The following is a 17942-nucleotide window of genomic DNA, read 5'->3' as shown; positions in this document are numbered from 1 at the left end:
CAATCTTTTAATCAGCGTTATAATAGAATTTTGCAATTATTTGATAGTGTGAGTGGTGAGATTCTTTGCCATATGTTCTATAACCTACTTGGTCATAACGCTCAAGGTGCTGAACGGGGGGCGCAAAGTGTGCCTGGATGGTATCAAGACTCTTTTTGCTGTCGGCCATTGTTTTACATAGCCAGTCCTGATTATGAGAAGTACCCTCGAAGCAATCAATGTAGAATTCAAATCTGTTCTGATAAGGCTTCTCCCTCCTCGAAGCATAGCCTTATCCATGTGAACTGCGCACTCCGCACGACTGATACCAAGAAAAACCTGATACTGGCCCATATGCCTACATTATCAATAATCAATAGAGAGCAGACATATCGGTGCACCCACAAAGTTAATTGCGTCAAACGACAGGCCCCACAGATGATTAAAACGGCGCTACAAGTATTTCAAAATAATATATATTTATAAGATTCCAAGAGGCCCAACTCACGCGCCTCGAGCTACGTGCGTTAACAAGAGGGCTCCACTCATCAGAGGGCGATTAGAGTGGATCGCCATGACTTCATTGATATTCAATTGCGTCATCATGGACGAGGAGGCCCTTATCCGTCAGTTAACACCCATTAAACTTATCGTATTAACACAAATATTATAAAGCCGTTTTCTTTGGTTGTATCTGAACTTACAAGAAAACACAATAAAAACTTGCCTAACTGCGAAATACAGTCTACGGTCTTACTAACTGACAGCCTTCCGTTTTTTTTTTTTAATTATTCCGGATCAATCATTTTGGTAATCGAAAAAGTAAAATGTTAGCAGTAATAGTATTTTAATTAATTAAACAATTATCTTCCTTAAGCGAGCAAAAGTATTGGAATCGTAGGCAAGTCCACTCAAGAGAGCTTTTACTGTAATTTTTTTACGTCGTGAAGATAGATCCCGTATTCTTTCCGAGTCAATAAGCCGTAGATCATTGTAAAGTTACCAAACTTAAATTGTATTTTTATGGCGTAATCTTAATATAGTTTTTTCATTTGACATGTACGAGGGGCTATCATAAGTTTACGATACACAAGACTCAATAAATAATTAATACCTGAGATTATCCCGAACGATAGTGTCCACATTGATTTAGTTAAAGTAAGAAAAGAGTTATATACAAATACATTTCCTTCTGTTTTTTCTTTTGCTCAGCGGCGCTACAAGAGCCATAGCAAATCTAATTTTCTAAAGCTTTCTGTTATTTCCCATTTTATAACGCACTTGAGGCTGTCAAATAATCGCGCCGATAGCCATCGCCTGAGCTTTGTTGCCTGGCTGAAGCTTTTGTTGCATGTATGTGTGTGTGTGTGTGTGTGTTAGCTTAATAACGGTTGTGTCATAAACGAAATCATGTGACGCTACCGTTTAACACTCGGCTCCATTCATAAAGGCCAAATCGCGAGTTCAATATTTAACTGTTTGCCACTGTTGGCGCCTTACGTGCTGCCTACTGCTTGCTGCTTGTTTATAGGGTAAAATCAGTTTGATATCGCTTTTAAATGAGTGCAAGATCCGCCCAATGCCAATCAACGGTCAGTTTGCGTTGCGGTTTTATTGACCTGACCGCTTATCGTTGACGCTTTACGGCCGTAAATACCGAGTACGTCGTATGCACACATACATATATATACATATTATTCTTTACCAGTTTGAGGGCTTTTAATTGTAGCGTGCAAATTGGAAGGCCGTCAATAAGACTATTTACTATGTAAATCTGTTCACAATTAACTGCAAATATTGTAAAAGATATTAAAAAAGACTTTTTACCGTTGCTTATCACACAAGTTTCACGCACAGCATCGACCTCCCCCGCAATCAACAGACATGCACTGACTGCAGTCAACTCTAGAATAAACTCGTGAGCACGTGTCAGGAATGAGAGAGTTCCAGGGAGAGAGAAAGAGGGAGAGCAAGCGCACGCGGCTTTAAGGCATGCAACCGGTTCAGCTTCAGCTATTTTTCCTGCTCAGCTCATTCACTCTCCCATATGAATGCAAAAACGAAAGCACTGCAAAACAAAACATAAAGTAAGAAAAGATGTGTAAAAAGCTCACGTGCACACAGAGCTTCAAGCTGGAGTCTGAGTGAGCGACAAAGCCAGAAGGAGAAGCAGACACGGACAGCGTCAATGGTGACAGTAAAAGCTTTGTGTGCTGCAATTGCCGCAGGCAATAAAAACATCATTTAATAGTTTATAACGCGAGCGATAAACGTTGTCATTATCACCATAACAGCAATTCGCACACGAAGCGACCTCGTTGACGTTCGGGTTATTTCGGCAGCGGCGAAGGCGGCGGCGACGGCGCTGACGATTCAAGCTAAACGGCATCGTATTTTTGATAGCCGCCTCCCACCTGCGCCTCTGTTTTAATTCCGACTGAAACACAAACAGAAACAGAATTATAAAAACGTTCAATTAGCTCAGGTAGTAAGTCATTACAGCGCTAGTGCTCGGCCAGGCCGCTTCTCTGCCACTGACGACGACTACGACGCAGCAGCAGCAGCAACAGCAGCAGCAGCGCAGTAACAGACCCGGCAAATAAGAAAGTTATAGCGTCAACGCGTGGTGAAAATCGATCGCGAAAAATACAAAAACAAAACTAATTGTGCTCTCAGTTGGAAAACTAAGCTCGTGAGTGTCTGTTTATAAGGCTTGAAAAGTTTATTATCGTATCAAAAATAATAAATAATAATAATTATAGTTATAATTTAATTTGCACATGCAAATTTCTGCAACGTTGCAATCGCTGTTTTCATTGTTTTTGTTACGCAGCTTTAGTCCGCTTTCTGTTTTTGTCCGTTCGTTCGCTGAGACCAGCGCTAATGAGCCCGTCTTCAAGCGTCAATACAAAAACAAATATATGGCGAGTAACAAAAACATGATGAAACAGCTGATGCGAACTATTTTAAATAGTTGATTTGTTTAGCACGTTTCGCCAATCGCTTGCCTTTAAGGTGAGTGAGTTTTAACTCCGATTCACCTTAATTTCAATTAGTGAATTAAGTACTTTATGCAAATTTGCGGAATTTTAGATAGCAGACGACATGCCAAGAACAGCTTTACAAATGTTAATTAGCATTGACGCTGCAAACTTGAACTGCACTTAAAGCTCTCGCTCTCTCTCTTTCTTCTTCTCTCGCTCTGTATCTGTGCGTGTCGAAGACTTCAGCGAATCCTTAGCATGCTCGTTAGCATTATTATTGATTATTTGTTTAATGAGTTAACCGACTATTGCTCTTCGTTCTTGGGCCACAACAGTAAGTTAATTTAAGTACAGTTTAAACCTCATGGCTTGAAAGACAAGTGGAAAACAATTCAACTGGTTTTAGGCCACAAGTCTATCAAGTGCACAAATGCGCAATGGCATTTCAATGTAAGAGCCGAATCCGCGCGATAAACTAATCAAATACGCACACTCCAAAGTCAAATAGTTTCCCACTGTGCGAAAATGCATTCGAAAGGAAAAATGTACTCGCATTATCAACAGTCGACAATACCCAATCGACAATGGGGCGCATCACGAGCCACTCAGCCGAAACGAATGTATTGTGGGTTGCGTCTATTGTGCTTTTATCTCTCTCTCTCTCTCTCTCTCTCTCTCTCTCTTTCGCCCTCTTTCGACCTGTTTCTCTCCCGCTCTGCACGCAGCTGCACTTGAACTTCAAAACTGGCGCCATCTGAAAAAACTTTGCACATAGAAATGAAAAACGAGCGAGCGACCAAATATGTACGGCAATTAACGTGCGAAAAAATAGTCAAATAAATTACGAGAATTATAATAACATATGAATTGAACACGGCAACACTGTCAGTCTGTTCCAATGGCGCTTGGGAGAGTGAGTGAGATAAGGATAGCAAATTGTTGCACGTGAAGCGCATGTTGGATGCGACATTTTATTTGATCGTGAAGCACATGTGGAAAATTTTCAAGTAGTATTGCCAGGGGCCATAAGTGTTAACGGTTATTGACAGTCTGACGTGTGTGAATAAATGACGAACGACTTGACGCAGCAGAAATCCAGCAACTGGAGGGCCCGTTTATGAGTCTGTGATAAATCTTGATGGTTTTATAATTAAGCAAATAGGAAAGAAACAACCGCTATATATCATTTATTACCAACACTTTATGAGCGTATTTGTTGCTGAACTAGGCAAATTTTTGGGAAGAATGTGAAATGTGTACAAGGAGACTTGATTTAAGAAGAAAGGGTTTGGATTTAGCTGAAAATAATTATATGAAGACTCTAGAGCATAAAGTCTTCTAGATAAAGTTTCATTAGGAACTTTATTCTTGAGTAGGAATTTCGGAATGAATCAGAGTTCTCGAACTAAGAATTTCCTTCTCAGACTAGGAAGTTATTATCTTGGCTGCATTTGGACAAGGTTTATGTTTGATTTCGGTAAAATAAAAATGTTTTCTCTGTGTTAGCAAACGTTTTCCTAAGTTCTTAATTATGGCCATGTCATATGTTGGCCGGTGGGAAAAAATGAAGTTTGCACATCCGCCCTTAGTGTCCAGCATGTGTGTGTGTGTGTGTGTGTGTGTTTAATCTACTGGCACGAGTACGTCAATCTGATGTACGCGGTCAGATAAGTGCGTTTGATTTACGGCTGTTCGATAGGGCCGCAACGCGCCTTGACAACTTCAATTATTAATATTATTATTATTAGCCAATACTTTAGTCGTTTTTTTTTTGTTGTTGTTTCTTTCAAGCTGTTAATCAGATTGTAACGCGTCTATAAATCTGCCAGAGCTATTCGCAAACGGGCTGCTCAGCAATCACTCAATATCAAAATAAGAATCATAAACATTTACGATGGTTCCTATCTATCGAGAAATAAGAACTCAAAACACTTGAGATACTTGGGGCGCACGCTATGCAGCTTTGACAAAGTTGTTCTGTTTCCGATTGGCCATAAATTTCATGAAACAATTCCTTTTCAATGCTGGCCAAGTTTTCTAGTGTTCTATAAATTTGAAAATGTACTTTTAATGCCAGGTAAATGAACAGCTAAGTTAAGCTGCGCATTAATGTTTAAGTAGAGTCCATATAATGAATTTACCACCTCGGCTAGAAAAGATAGCCCGGGCCGTAATTGAATATGCATTTCATATATTTATGGCAATTGTAGGCAAACCGTGTCTAGTTGTTGCAGCCCCACAATATTTCAACTCGGGTACTTTTTACCTTCATTTCCATTTATAATTCTATTTATACAGCAGCCTGTTTCCGATGCATATCAAGGGCTTATTTAATCGCTAAGCCGCTTGCTTATTCAGCCGATTTCTGGCCTTATATAACACCAAGTCGGGCTGCTAACTAAATCACACTAGACTACACAATCAGGCCAGAGACACTTGCCACATCCCAATGCTCCAAGCTTTTCGGTCTATTAACATGTCTTGGCTTTTGTGAAAAGCTAATTCTTAGCTTAAAATTTGTTTTGCGAAATCAATTTTGAAGACACGTTAATAATTGTGAGCACAGCTTACAACTTGACCTCCAGTGACCTTCAAGTGAGAGTTGCCTCATCAATTTAAGAGGCGAAAATAATAAAAGGCACATGTAAATGTGATAAAATAAATTTGTTTTGTGCAAACTTTTTTATAATTCCACAAGCAAGCATTACCCGGAAAAGTGTATATAATTAAATTAAATGTAATTAATTTGTCAATGTTCCCACATGCCGACTTAGTTGAAATGTGACTCTGACTAGGCGAAAATAATATTGATTTGAAAATCATCGAAGCAGCTCTTTATTATTTGCGATGTCGACTTCTTGACAGACTGATCGACATCTTCAGACTGAAACGTGCTGCGCTCGTTTAGCAGCTACCAAAAAGTGCAAAATCATTCGATATCTGAATTTATTTTGCATTATTTACTTAAGATCAACTGCAAAATGCGCTAATTGTATAAACTGATAAATATTTTGTTGACCAAACTCTCAAAAAATACGCTACGATCGAGTTGTCAGAGAATTATGTTGCACCAGCAGCTGACCTGAAGTTCTAAATAGATATTTGGGCAAGAGCATAAGAATCGGGGATTTTATTTTATCAGCACGAAAAGATTTGGCAATATTCTCAGCCGCTTGACAGGCGGATTTTAAATAGGTTTATAATTTAAGCGATATTCTGAGAAATCTCGACTGAAAAACAACACCCACAACGAGGTAAACAAACAGCGACAGGTCGGGTTTCAGTCGGCGGCGACTCCGAGCTGCGGCTCAAGCTCAGCTTCATTTGGCCCGAGATACTTTCTAAATTGAAATTCGGCCGCTGTGACGCGCAAAAACCCTAATTGAAATTCCAGCTGAGATTTCCAATATAACGTATACGTACTGTACGGTATGTATGTGTGCGTATTTAATGGAATTTTTGTAGAATTAGGCGCAAATGGCAGACAAATTTACCTAAGCTAAATCGCAACCAGTTTGAATATTATTGAATTTTGTTTGTTTATGAATATTTTTTTTTTATATTTGGGCAGCAAAGAAATGTTTTGTAATTAGTTACGAACGATCAACAAATTACATCATCGCCGCGCTACGATATGTAATTCGAAAGTAAGAAAAACAAAAAACAGCTGAGCTAATGAGCTATATATAGGTACATATATATATACATATATATATATATATATATATATTATTATTATTATTATTTAAAAAAAGCGGCGCTCGAATTGAGCCAGACAAACTGGAGCTGCGTATGCCAAGTAATTATGTAAATTTAGAAGAGTTAATTATAACTCGTTCTAACAAACAGCCGCGCGAACAAATATTGGGACAGTTGACAAAAAATGGTAATAATACAAATATATATATATATATATATATGTATATTAGGTGCCAGCTACAAATAATGCGCAGACTGTACCTCAAAAAGAAACTAAATCTAAACTAATTGCGAATGAATCAATTGAAATGTCGCATATATCAAAGTGCGATATAAAGCAAAGGCAATTCGTAGCGCCCACACAAGAAAAAAAAAAAAAAAACGTGTACAATTTTGGCAACTCATCGCAAACATTTGCCTCAAATATTTATATAGATCGTATAACATATAACTATGGAAACGTGCGTAGGGAGATCAACTCGTGAGCACGCCGCATTTTTCGCGTTTACTTAAACAATTAATGCCAATGATTGGCGATTGGCGATTGACGATCGGCGATTTGCCATCGACATCTTGCTAAATTTATCATACTAATTTGATGTTTGCTCTGATCTGCTCTGCTTACAGATTAACGTGTCTGGATCGGATCGGATCGGCCGAGCCAAATCGTCGAACGGAAGCCGAGACGCATGCGCAGATCTCTCGCGAGATTAAGTCAACAGCTCAAATCAAACAAACCAAATCAAAATTGAACGTGTAAACAGCCGTAAAAACGTCTCAGTCACCGCCTCTGCCTCTGCCTCTGCCTCTGCCTCTGCCCAGTCTCTGCCTCTGCCCCAGTCTCTGCCACTGTTGCAGTCTCCGATCTCCGGCCCAGCTTATTTAAAGGCAACGCGTCTTGTCGTTAATCGTTCAGAACCTTTCAAGCTGTCCAACGAGCGGCAACGCGAGTGAACGAACAGCGAAATAAACCGCAATACAAATTATAAAAAATAACAATAAAAATAATATTATTAACATTATTAAGTGCTTGACGAAAATGTCTTAAAAACCGCCAAGCGACGTGCTTGACCAGAGTTCATAAATTTCTTGACTTTTGCATTTTGCGAAATAACCGCAACGCTTTTGACTAATTCTTATGCAATTCGTGTAATTCCGCGTCCAAACCGCCAAAAGACTGTAAACAATTTTAGACTAACGTAATATATATATTAACTTATCACAAAATGTCTGCATCCAAGGAGGCCATTTGTGCGAGTTCCGAAAAGGAGCCCGAAAAGCCGCAGTTGGGTAAGTTCAACATGAGATCCATTTGTTATTTAAATTATAATATATATATATATATATATATAGACTCGTTAACAACAAGTATTTCATAACAAATGAAATGGCCAAGTGCTGATAATATAATCACAGATATCAGTTCAAATCAGTTCTATATAAACAATATATTTACAATCAAGTAGCAATCGAGAATTTACGCTTCCGATAAACAAAAGATGAGAACAGCTCAGAGTTTTTAAAAATTGAATGAAGAAAAGATGATATATAACGATAAATTAGAAAGTAAAAAAAGTTTATGAAATTTAAAAAGTGAAAACTTGGTTTAAATATAATTATACAACAAGATCTTAAGAAAAACCTCTTTATTCAAAAACTAGAGATTTATTAGACAGTAAACGAAATTCTACATATATGTTGGGTTTCATAAAGTTATTCGAATATTAAACATAGACTGAGCCCTAATTAAATTAGACAAGCTAGACAACTTGCCAAGCTATTTCTCAGTGTGTATGGTTCAATTCGTAGAGGGGGCACTTAGCCCATCCGAACTCATAAATAATATAAATGGTTGATTACTTTCATAATAAAAAAACCCCCGCACACAGTCATGCACTAGACTCAAGTTATAGAAGCACTTGGGATTGATATAATAAATTGCACGATCATTTAGTTGGGCATAGTGAGTATCTGGTATCTGGCGGATGTCTATGCCGGCAATTAGGCACAAATCGTGCGAGTCTCGACTTTTGCCAAGAAATAACACACACAAATGTGATTGGCGCTGATTCCATTAAACGCCTTCTACTTCAGCTAATTCCACTTGATTTAAATAACACAATCAATCCCGGGACGAGCTCTCCAGGCGACCGCGAAACGGAAGTGATTTGTTATGCAAAGTCTCGCGTAATACGTAAAATTAACAAAAATAAATATAAATGAAAATCATCAAAAAAATCAAAAAGAGAGACGAGGCTTTGTTGTCGTCAACGCGTGAGCCAAATTCGCAATGAGACCCGAAACGGGGGAGTTGGTAACCGAAACGGTATTCAAAACTGGAACCCTGAATAGTTTGTTGACACAAAAGCTCAGCTGTTTCGTCTAAATTTCCCCACCTTTTGCCATTTTATGGTCGGTTGTTTGTTTTCCTACATTGCCATAGAACCTGCGATCCGCGATCTCTTGACACAGTTTCTGGGCCAGTTCCTTGCTGACCATTTTTGGCATCGCATGGCGTAGTCTTGAACAGTCGGAACCGGTCGCCAAAAGAAATAAACATTCATGTGATCATGTGCATACGTGTTATTTGAAGCTATGCAAATCGATTTCAGTTAAAACGACAGCAAAAGCAACAACAATTGAAACTAGTTTTCAAGCAAGTCACAAACTCGCCACTGACTTTCGTTACACTCGTTCGAGTGTAAGGTCAAGAACAGTTGAGGAAATTTGCGCACAGTGTCAAGAACCTTGGCATTCTCGGCGCTCTTAAGAGCTGGCTGCAATTTGTTCACTTTCTTTTGCAAGAGTGAAAGGGGCGTTAAGAGGGCAGAGAGCAGATTGTTCCATTGCAATGACTGACTATGAGATGCCCTATAGCCAAGGGTTGCAACTGTGAGTTGCACTTGATTCTAAATTAAATGATTGTAATAAATAAATTTCCACAAGAACTGTTTTCGTATGCACCACTGTGAAGAATGCAGCTCCACAGCCCCACAGCTTTCTCGGTTTAGGCTGTGCATGAATCATCAGTCAATCAATCAATCAATCAGCAGTGTAAAGAAAGTGATTAAGCTTTTAAGTGAACAGTTGTTATTAATTTAAGTGCTTGTAAATTATAAGTGCATAAAAAACATTATCAATTTGCATTGCGAATGCTCTGAATGTATATACCCATTATAAATTTGTACAGGGTATATTTTAATGCATTTACCACCAGCCTGGCAGTCTGGCAGTTTGACAAATATTTAGGTGCATGTCGCTAGCTTTTGGCCCCGACTTTGACATTGCATTTTCATTTGATTTTGATCAATTTGCCATTTGGCATGTCGGTGCGCATTATATGATCTGATTATTGAAATAGGGCACAGGCCTATTAATAGGGATTTCGCCAGGGCGTTCGCAAATGCGCGTTAATTTTCACACGCGACTTTTCGCCTTCGCCCGAACGCCCACACGACATCATATTTGTATAGTCGTATAATGCCTGGATAAACTGTAGTATTTCGCAATTCGTGACGATCTTCGCGATGATCTTTTGTATTTCAATTTACAGCTTAACAGCTTGTCTCCGTTCAGTTAAATTAGAAAATTGCCGCTTTAGTTTATTTTATTTTTTCAACAAAGTCTAGCTGTCACGTACTTTCAGTGAGGGGGATAACAAATTCACTTAACTTGTTTTAATGACGATAATATCGTGCAGTATTTTATTTTTTTTTTAAGTTTCGGTGAAAATTACTCATGCGCATGCTATTTATATATATATACAATACCTATTTGTGTTTAAAAACAATTTGACAAACCCGCAAATAGCACAAAAGCATTTAAAAACCACATGAAATTGAATGAATGATGGATGAGCGACACACCTGAACACGAGGGAACACATACAAATTTAATTGTGGCCCACTGTAGGCAGTTTAAGCGGAAACAACACAAACCGAAGCTCCGATATGATGCGAAAATATATATATTTATATATGTATATATGTTCTTGTTTTTTGCGCTGGATAAGCGCAGCTACGCGAAATAAGCTTTTCACCAATTATTTTTACTGTCATATGACATCATTGCGAGTTGGCTAAAACCAACTGAGCGCATTGTTTGGGCCACAAAGAGCAGCACACATGTCAGTTAGCTGAGTTGGGTTGTCTGGTGTGTAATCGTACCGTCTTGACTATTTGCAAACATCTATATAGTATATATGTATATATGCTAAGATAAATATAATATTTGCCCAACTCTTTTGCACCTGTCAATGCCCCGTGTACATTTCTCAGAAGCCTATGTTTGACGCAAGCTGTAAATTCCGCTTTATGGCTTTTATAAGACTGAAATAAACAAGTTAATTTAACAATATAAAATAACTTAAGACATTAACAAACTAATGTGAGGTGTAAATATCATAAACACAAACCAATTTGCTATATATACTTTTTTTTTTTTTGTTCAGAAGGTTCTCTAGGCATTCCATTTCAATGATAAATATACATATATCCCATACAATTCACTCGATTGGCCCCGCGCACATTTTCCCACACATGCAAGAAAATAGTTTGAAATCTGGGCAGATTGTTATTTAATTAGCTGGGAGAATCAATAATAATACCCACAGCATGCCCATGTATAAACTTATGTATATCTATTTGTGTATGGTAGAACAAACATATGGCAACATGACAGATAAACCCGCCGATAAGGCAACGTGCTTGCATTACGTTGTTTTTCCACGTAGTCAGGCCATTACGTAACTCCGCGGCCCTTGATCTTAAGCTTTTTCAGCAACCGCCCAAAAGCACGCAACGAATTATTTAGCCTGTAAGCAAGCTAGTGCACTCTCGAAAGCTTTCCAGCTTTAAAGCTTTTATTGAAGTACAATTTTTGAAGCCCGCGCTCCTCGCTCTTAATGACAGTTACTAAATAGTGTATTCTATTGTTGTTGTTGTTGTAAGTTTATTTAGCATGGTTCGTTAATGAAACGGAAATAGAACAAATGCAGCTGCTATTTTTATGGTTGTTGTGCTCATGTTTGACTAATTGCTCAACGCTTGACTGTACCTGCCAGCAAATATTTCCATTTGAGTTTCTGCCAAAAAGAAACGATGTGAAATAAAAAAGCTGTCACAACACGAGAATCGCGTGTCAAGGTTCCTCTTTCTTTCTTTCCACCTCTCTCTCGCTCTCTCTCTCTCTCTCTCTTTCTCTCTCTCTCCGTCTGTTCACTGCGCTACTTAAACAATAACAATAACAATTGCCGGCATTTCCAGTTTCAACACAACCAGACGAAGCTTCATTGCGCTACGCCAGCTCTGTCTATAATTCAACTGAGCAGCTCATTAGTCAGTCGACTTGAGCGTCTTTCTCTCTTTTTTTGCGTTCTCGCTCGCGCTCTCTCTTTCTTTCGGCGAAACTTGTTGCGGCCGCGGCCGAGTCGAGAATCAGGCGACAAACACGTGCTCACGCCGCATGCCTGCAAAGTTTATCGTCTGCCGCTTGAAGCCGACTCGAGACTTCGACAACAACATGTGGTTATGACTTGAACGTGTATGTGTGTGTGTGTGAGTGTGTGTGTGTGTGAAGAACCGTGACTGTCGCGCTTTATAGGGTATATTTATCAACAGACAGCATACCGGCTTTAACATGGAGCAGGCTACTAAAAATTATATAGAAAATATTTAAAGCTGTATTAAAAGGGAATGGTAAATAATTGAAAAGTATATGAAAATAAATTGAATAAAATTTCAAGACAAAGAAATATTGATGGGAATGAAAATCACAATTGTAGCTTATATGTATATCTTTGGACTAAAATGATAATGCAATTTTTTCCATATTTAAAAAATCATTTTTGGCAAATCGAAATAAAAGAAACTATTACTGAGAAACTATACTAACAGATATTCTACACTTTATAGCGTATTCAGTTGTCGCTGCAGCGAGTTTTAATTACTATTTCCTGTTCTCTTATATGTTTACAGTATGACTGACTTTTGATTTTTAGCTTAACTAGTTTTTGCGCTTTTCTCCAAATTAACAAGCACCTGACAATGCGATGAATTGCGTTTTCATAATGCCTCAACTGTGTGCCTAATTAGCAATTATAGAGGAGAGGGGACCTTAGTGAATACCACTTAGCAGCACTTAGCAGCACTTAGCGAGCACCCTGTAAAACACATACGAACCCCTCGGCATGTGATGGGTACATCCGATGGCGCCAGTTGCTGCCTGCCTCATGCCTCTTGCCTCAGGCCTCTTGCTCTGGCAGCGTCTCACATTTCTATGGTTTCAGCATATACTCGTAACATTTTTCTCAATAATTTCGTACTATTTCCATAGTCTGGCCGCACATTTGGCAAATAGCATTTGGGTTTGGCATATTCTCAGCAGCGCGTGTTAAGAATTAAGAGTTAGTTCTTGTCGAGTTCCGTGCTCCGGCGGTCACGAGATGCTTACGTCTATCAGCTATAAATAGATCTCGTTTGGGTACTATATATAAAGCAATTGACATCAATCGACTTAGGTTCAGCAACAACAGCTGATGATTCAGTTTGTGGCTGACATATGCTCTGACCATATTGCTGACCATTCCCCCCCACAATCCCTTCAAATTGTTGATGTAATCGTGCGAGAGTCTGTTGCGCTCTCTCCCTCTCCCTCTCCCTCTCGCTCCCTCTCTCACTCTTTCTCTCAAGCTGCGGCGCAAGCGCCTCGAGCGTTCGGCGATTTCGGCCGCGTTTATTATATAGCCAGAAAGCGCAACAGTTGGCGCTCAGTTGCCGCAGAGGCGCCCACAGAGTCGATTCCAAATTGGATTTGAATTGAAATACTTCTGCCTCAGCTCAGTAGTGTATACCTTGTCGAGTGCAACGCGCGACGCTGCATTAAGCAAACAGTTATATTAATAAGCTCCGTTGTAATATCTTGACCCGCGACATGTTCAGGCCCGGCCCGCAGTACAGATAGACAATGAAATGGTTTAAACGAGTGCGCAAAAAGTCTAAGTGAAACATTCGCAACAACAATAACAACATTGACAACAACAATCAGAGAATTCGTCTCTGTTCTGCCGAGTATTTCAGGCAACGCATTGCGAACTCGTTTCGAATTTAGTTTTAGTTTACTTTAATTTATTTATACAACTCGAAAACCTCTACACAAGGCAGGCACACAAAATGCCCTTCCGACGCAGCAAACTTAATCATCGCCATCGCGATGGCCATGTCCTCGTCTGGGATCAAAACAATCTGCATGACAGGCCAAGGGGTAAGCTACAAAGTGGAATGCATACAGTGCATTGAAGAGCTGTGAATAAATCTCTTTAATTGAAGAGAAGAGAATAAAAAGGCTTTCGTATTTGAAGAAAGTTCAAGCTAGATTGAAGGGTATACACATGCCGTCACTAAGTGCTTAGTGCGCACGCTGCGTATACGTATTATTTATAGCCGCAATTCGTTCATGCTGCCCATTTTAGATCATAGCGAAATAGTCGAGGCATGCACGAGTCGCGCTGGTTGCCCCGTGCTGACGCGCGACATACACGTGCTGCCGCTGGGCATGCCGCATTGATTGTGCAACATGTGAGCAGGAGAGGGCGAAGGCGAGGGAGGCCAGCGGCTGCTTTGGCAAATCGTGCGATTTAACGCTGCGTGCGCACAAATAAAAAACGCAAATGTATACAATTCTTTAATTTGGTATTTGTTTTTTTTTCGAAATTGTTTTCGATTCAGCAGTTCTTTGGCTCGGTTTTTCCGCAGTGCTTTATGTCATATTTTGTGGAAAAATGTTGCGGGTAAAATAAAACAAGCAAACAGAACATTTCGAAATTAAGCAAAAACAGAACAAATTGCCGGTCTGTTGAGCTACAAGCTGGGCAAAAAACATGAAAGGGGCAAAACTAAATGGCTGAAAGTTCAAATTCCATTTGGCATGGGTTGAGCATTCTCCGAGTACAGCTGTGCTTTCTAAATAGTTGGAATCGACTCGGCGGACTCCAGGCCAGCTCAACTTAAATAATAAATAAATAAATAAATACTTCATACTTTTTTTTAACGGCCCGAAATCTGGCCATAAACCTGAAAAGGCAAGCCCAAATATGACTAGAAATTTCCACACCCATCACATAAATATCACGTGTTGCCTGCCCGTGCGCGGCGACAATCGGCTGGGCTGTCGAATGACATTGCAAAAATAAACAAACAATTGGTTCTATATGTGGGCAAATCCAACGACAACAACAATATTAATAACATTAACAATAACAATGTCTAATTATGACTCGCTTCGGTCTGGTCTAGAAATAGGTTCGAGCTGTGCTTCAAGTTGCGCAGTGGCCCGCATCATGATTTCATAGTAGCTAGAAACGTGAGGCAATTAAAAACGGTCCAGAATCCACGGCATCTGCTTGGCATTGAGTCATGGCTATACTATATACTATCTTATCTGATCTGTCTGAAATTGTCGGGCACTGCGACTTATCTTGCGCCTCGCTTTGACCTCGTTTGGTATCTCTATCTGTATCTCTATATACCCTGTACCCACAAGTTCTGTATAAGTCTGTAGCTGGCAGTAAAAGGGTTCTTCGAGAGATAAACAAGACGCTTATAGTGCTGCTTTTCGGCATATACACAGATTGGCATACAATATAACCCAGACACACGGACATTATACAAGAACGAATCAATTACAATGTTGTGCACATCCTTAATTTTGGCAGCTCGCTGTTGCAGGGCAGCTTTTAGTCAGGCATTGCCGATTCGTTCGCTTATGTTTTGTGTTTATCTAATTTTTTGTTGGGCTCATTTCCGTTCTGGGTTTATTTAAGATGTTATTCGGCAATCTTTCACGCAAATAAATGCCGACAGATTTTGCACGTTAATTGGTTCTAATTAAACGATGATGATCCATTCGAACAGTTTCTTCGACGTCAACTACATGTTCTCTTATTTATCTGTTTGCAGGTTGGGCCACCACCCGCTATTTTGTCACATTCATGCTCTTTCTGGGCATGGCCAATGCGTACGTGATGCGCACCAATATGTCGGTGGCTATTGTGGCTATGGTGAACCACACGGCGATTCAGCAGGGCGAGGAGATACTCGACGATGAGTGCGGTGATCGTGAATTGGAAGTTGTAAGTTTAAATATCGATAACATTCGAACTGTCTCTAACCTCACTTATCGGTTTTAGGACAATGGCGAGGACGGCGAGTTTCCCTGGAGCTCCAGCTTGCAGGGCTATATACTGTCCTCCTTCTTCTATGGCTACGTGATCACGCAGATACCCTTTGGCATATTGGCCAAGAAATACGGCGCCCTGCGCTTCCTCGGCTGGGGCATGCTCATCAATTCGGTGTTCGCCTTTGTGGTGCCGGTGGCAGCTCGCGAGGGCGGCGTATACGGTTTGTGTGCTGTGCGCTTTATTCAGGGCCTGGGCGAGGGACCTATTGTGCCCTGCACACATGCTCTGCTGGCCAAGTGGATACCGCCCAATGAACGCTCCCGGATGGGCGCTGCAGTCTATGCAGGCGCTCAGTTTGGCACGATTATCTCCATGCCGCTGTCTGGTCTGCTGGCGGAATATGGTTTCTCCGGTGGCTGGCCGTCGATCTTCTATGTGTTTGGTGTGGTGGGCACGATCTGGTCTATTGCTTTTCTCATTCTGATCTATGAGGATCCCTCGTCGCATCCGCGCATCGATGAGCGTGAGAAGCGTTACATCAACGACTCGCTGTGGGGCACAGATGTGATCAAGGTGAGAGCAGCTCTTCATCTGGCCAACCACCTCAGAAAGCTAATGTTTGTCCTCTTTCTCCCCCTTAGAGCCCACCCATTCCGTTCAAGGCCATCATCAAGTCGCTGCCTTTCTATGCGATTCTCTTCGCCCACATGGGCCACAACTATGGCTACGAGACGCTAATGACGGAACTGCCCACATACATGAAGCAGGTGTTGCGTTTCTCCCTGAAATCCAACGGTCTGCTCAGCTCGCTGCCCTATCTGGCCATGTGGCTCTTCTCCATGTTCATATCGGTGGTTGCGGATTGGATGATCAGCTCAAAGCGCTTTACGCTGACGGCCACCAGAAAGATCATCAACAGCATTGGTCAGTATGGACCCGGTTTGGCTCTAATTGCCGCCTCCTACACGGGATGTGATCGTGCCTTGACTCTGGCTATTCTCACCATTGGCGTGGGCCTCAATGGTGGCATCTACTCTGGCTTTAAGATCAATCACTTGGATCTGACGCCGCGTTTTGCTGGTTTCCTCATGGCCATCACGAATTGCTCAGCGAATCTGGCGGGTCTGCTGGCGCCCATAGCTGCGGGCAATCTGATCAACAACAAGGTGAGTGGGACGGAACTTCTATATATATGACAACACGAACAGCTTTTTAATTGTTTACTCCTTTAATTTCACAGCCCACAATGGGACAATGGCAGATTGTGTTCTTCATTGCCGCGTTTGTGTACATCATTTGCGGCACCTTCTACAACTTCTTTGGCTCCGGCGAGCGTCAGTTCTGGGACAATCCGGAGAACGATGAGCACAAGCCGAGTCTGGGGAACGGTAACAGTGCCAGCAGCACGAACAACCCACCAACCGCAAGGCTGAGCAATGGCAATACGGCGACGCTGGCCATCACAGCCAGCGAGTCTAGGCAGTAATTACCATTACACTATACTACACACAAGCTAGTTTAAGTTATTGTTTTAGTTCATCATACTCTAAGCCAAAAGTTGTTATTAGCGCATTAGTATTGCCCCAGCCTCAGAATCCGAATACAGAACGTATAAAAGACAATAATCAGTCAGCCAGCAAAAAAATATAAACTAACGAGCACAAAATAAAATTAAAGTCACATTTTGTTAACGTAGTTAAACAATTTTTGGCAGTGCAGTGCCTGAGAAGGGTATTCAATTGTCTACCATTTAAAATGCGTAGTTTCTTATTGTGATAGCAGAGAGTTTAGTTTTTCTTTTTACATAAATAATGTCAATTCAATTGAAGTGAATTAAGTAATAACATTGTTGAACCATGAATAAAATATTATATACTTTACTATACATACATATATATTGATATGCATATATCGTTATGTATAAGCAAACGATTCAACGTACAAGCAAAAAGACACCAAAAGTTTGCAAATAAAATTTATAACTGCTAAAAACCAATTTACAAATGTTTTCTTCTCTCGATTGGCAGCTTTAGGTCAAACTATTTGGGCAATCGAACTTCTATAAGTATTGTAATACCAGGTGACTCAGATCATTGGGCTACTTC

At 40.4% G+C, this 17942-nt stretch overlaps 1 protein-coding gene across 2 annotated transcripts; it reads left to right on the top strand.

The window, feature by feature from the left end:
* The first annotated feature begins 2499 nt into the window (after window positions 1–2499).
* On the top strand, window positions 2500–17822 carry LOC115766620 (putative inorganic phosphate cotransporter). Of its 2 annotated transcripts, XM_030710611.1 has the most exons (6): window positions 2500–2671; window positions 7290–7952; window positions 15617–15789; window positions 15847–16410; window positions 16479–17003; window positions 17078–17822. In XM_030710611.1, exons 2-6 carry the CDS (start codon window positions 7889–7891, stop codon window positions 17321–17323), a joined length of 1572 nt encoding a protein of 523 aa, XP_030566471.1. In that variant the 5' UTR covers window positions 2500–2671; window positions 7290–7888; the 3' UTR covers window positions 17324–17822. The 2 variants fall into 2 exon arrangements, with proteins under 2 accessions (XP_030566471.1, XP_030566470.1); XM_030710610.1 differs by lacking the exons at window positions 2500–2671; window positions 7290–7952 and adding an exon at window positions 13474–13922.
* The last annotated feature ends 120 nt before the right edge of the window (window positions 17823–17942 follow it).

This window comes from Drosophila novamexicana, unplaced genomic scaffold (assembly GCF_003285875.2).
Source record: "Drosophila novamexicana strain 15010-1031.04,08,12 unplaced genomic scaffold, DnovRS2.1 tig00001209-arrow-arrow-pilon, whole genome shotgun sequence".
In the NCBI taxonomy this organism is placed as follows: domain Eukaryota; kingdom Metazoa; phylum Arthropoda; class Insecta; order Diptera; family Drosophilidae; genus Drosophila; species Drosophila novamexicana.
This window is presented reverse-complemented; position numbering and strand designations above follow the sequence as displayed.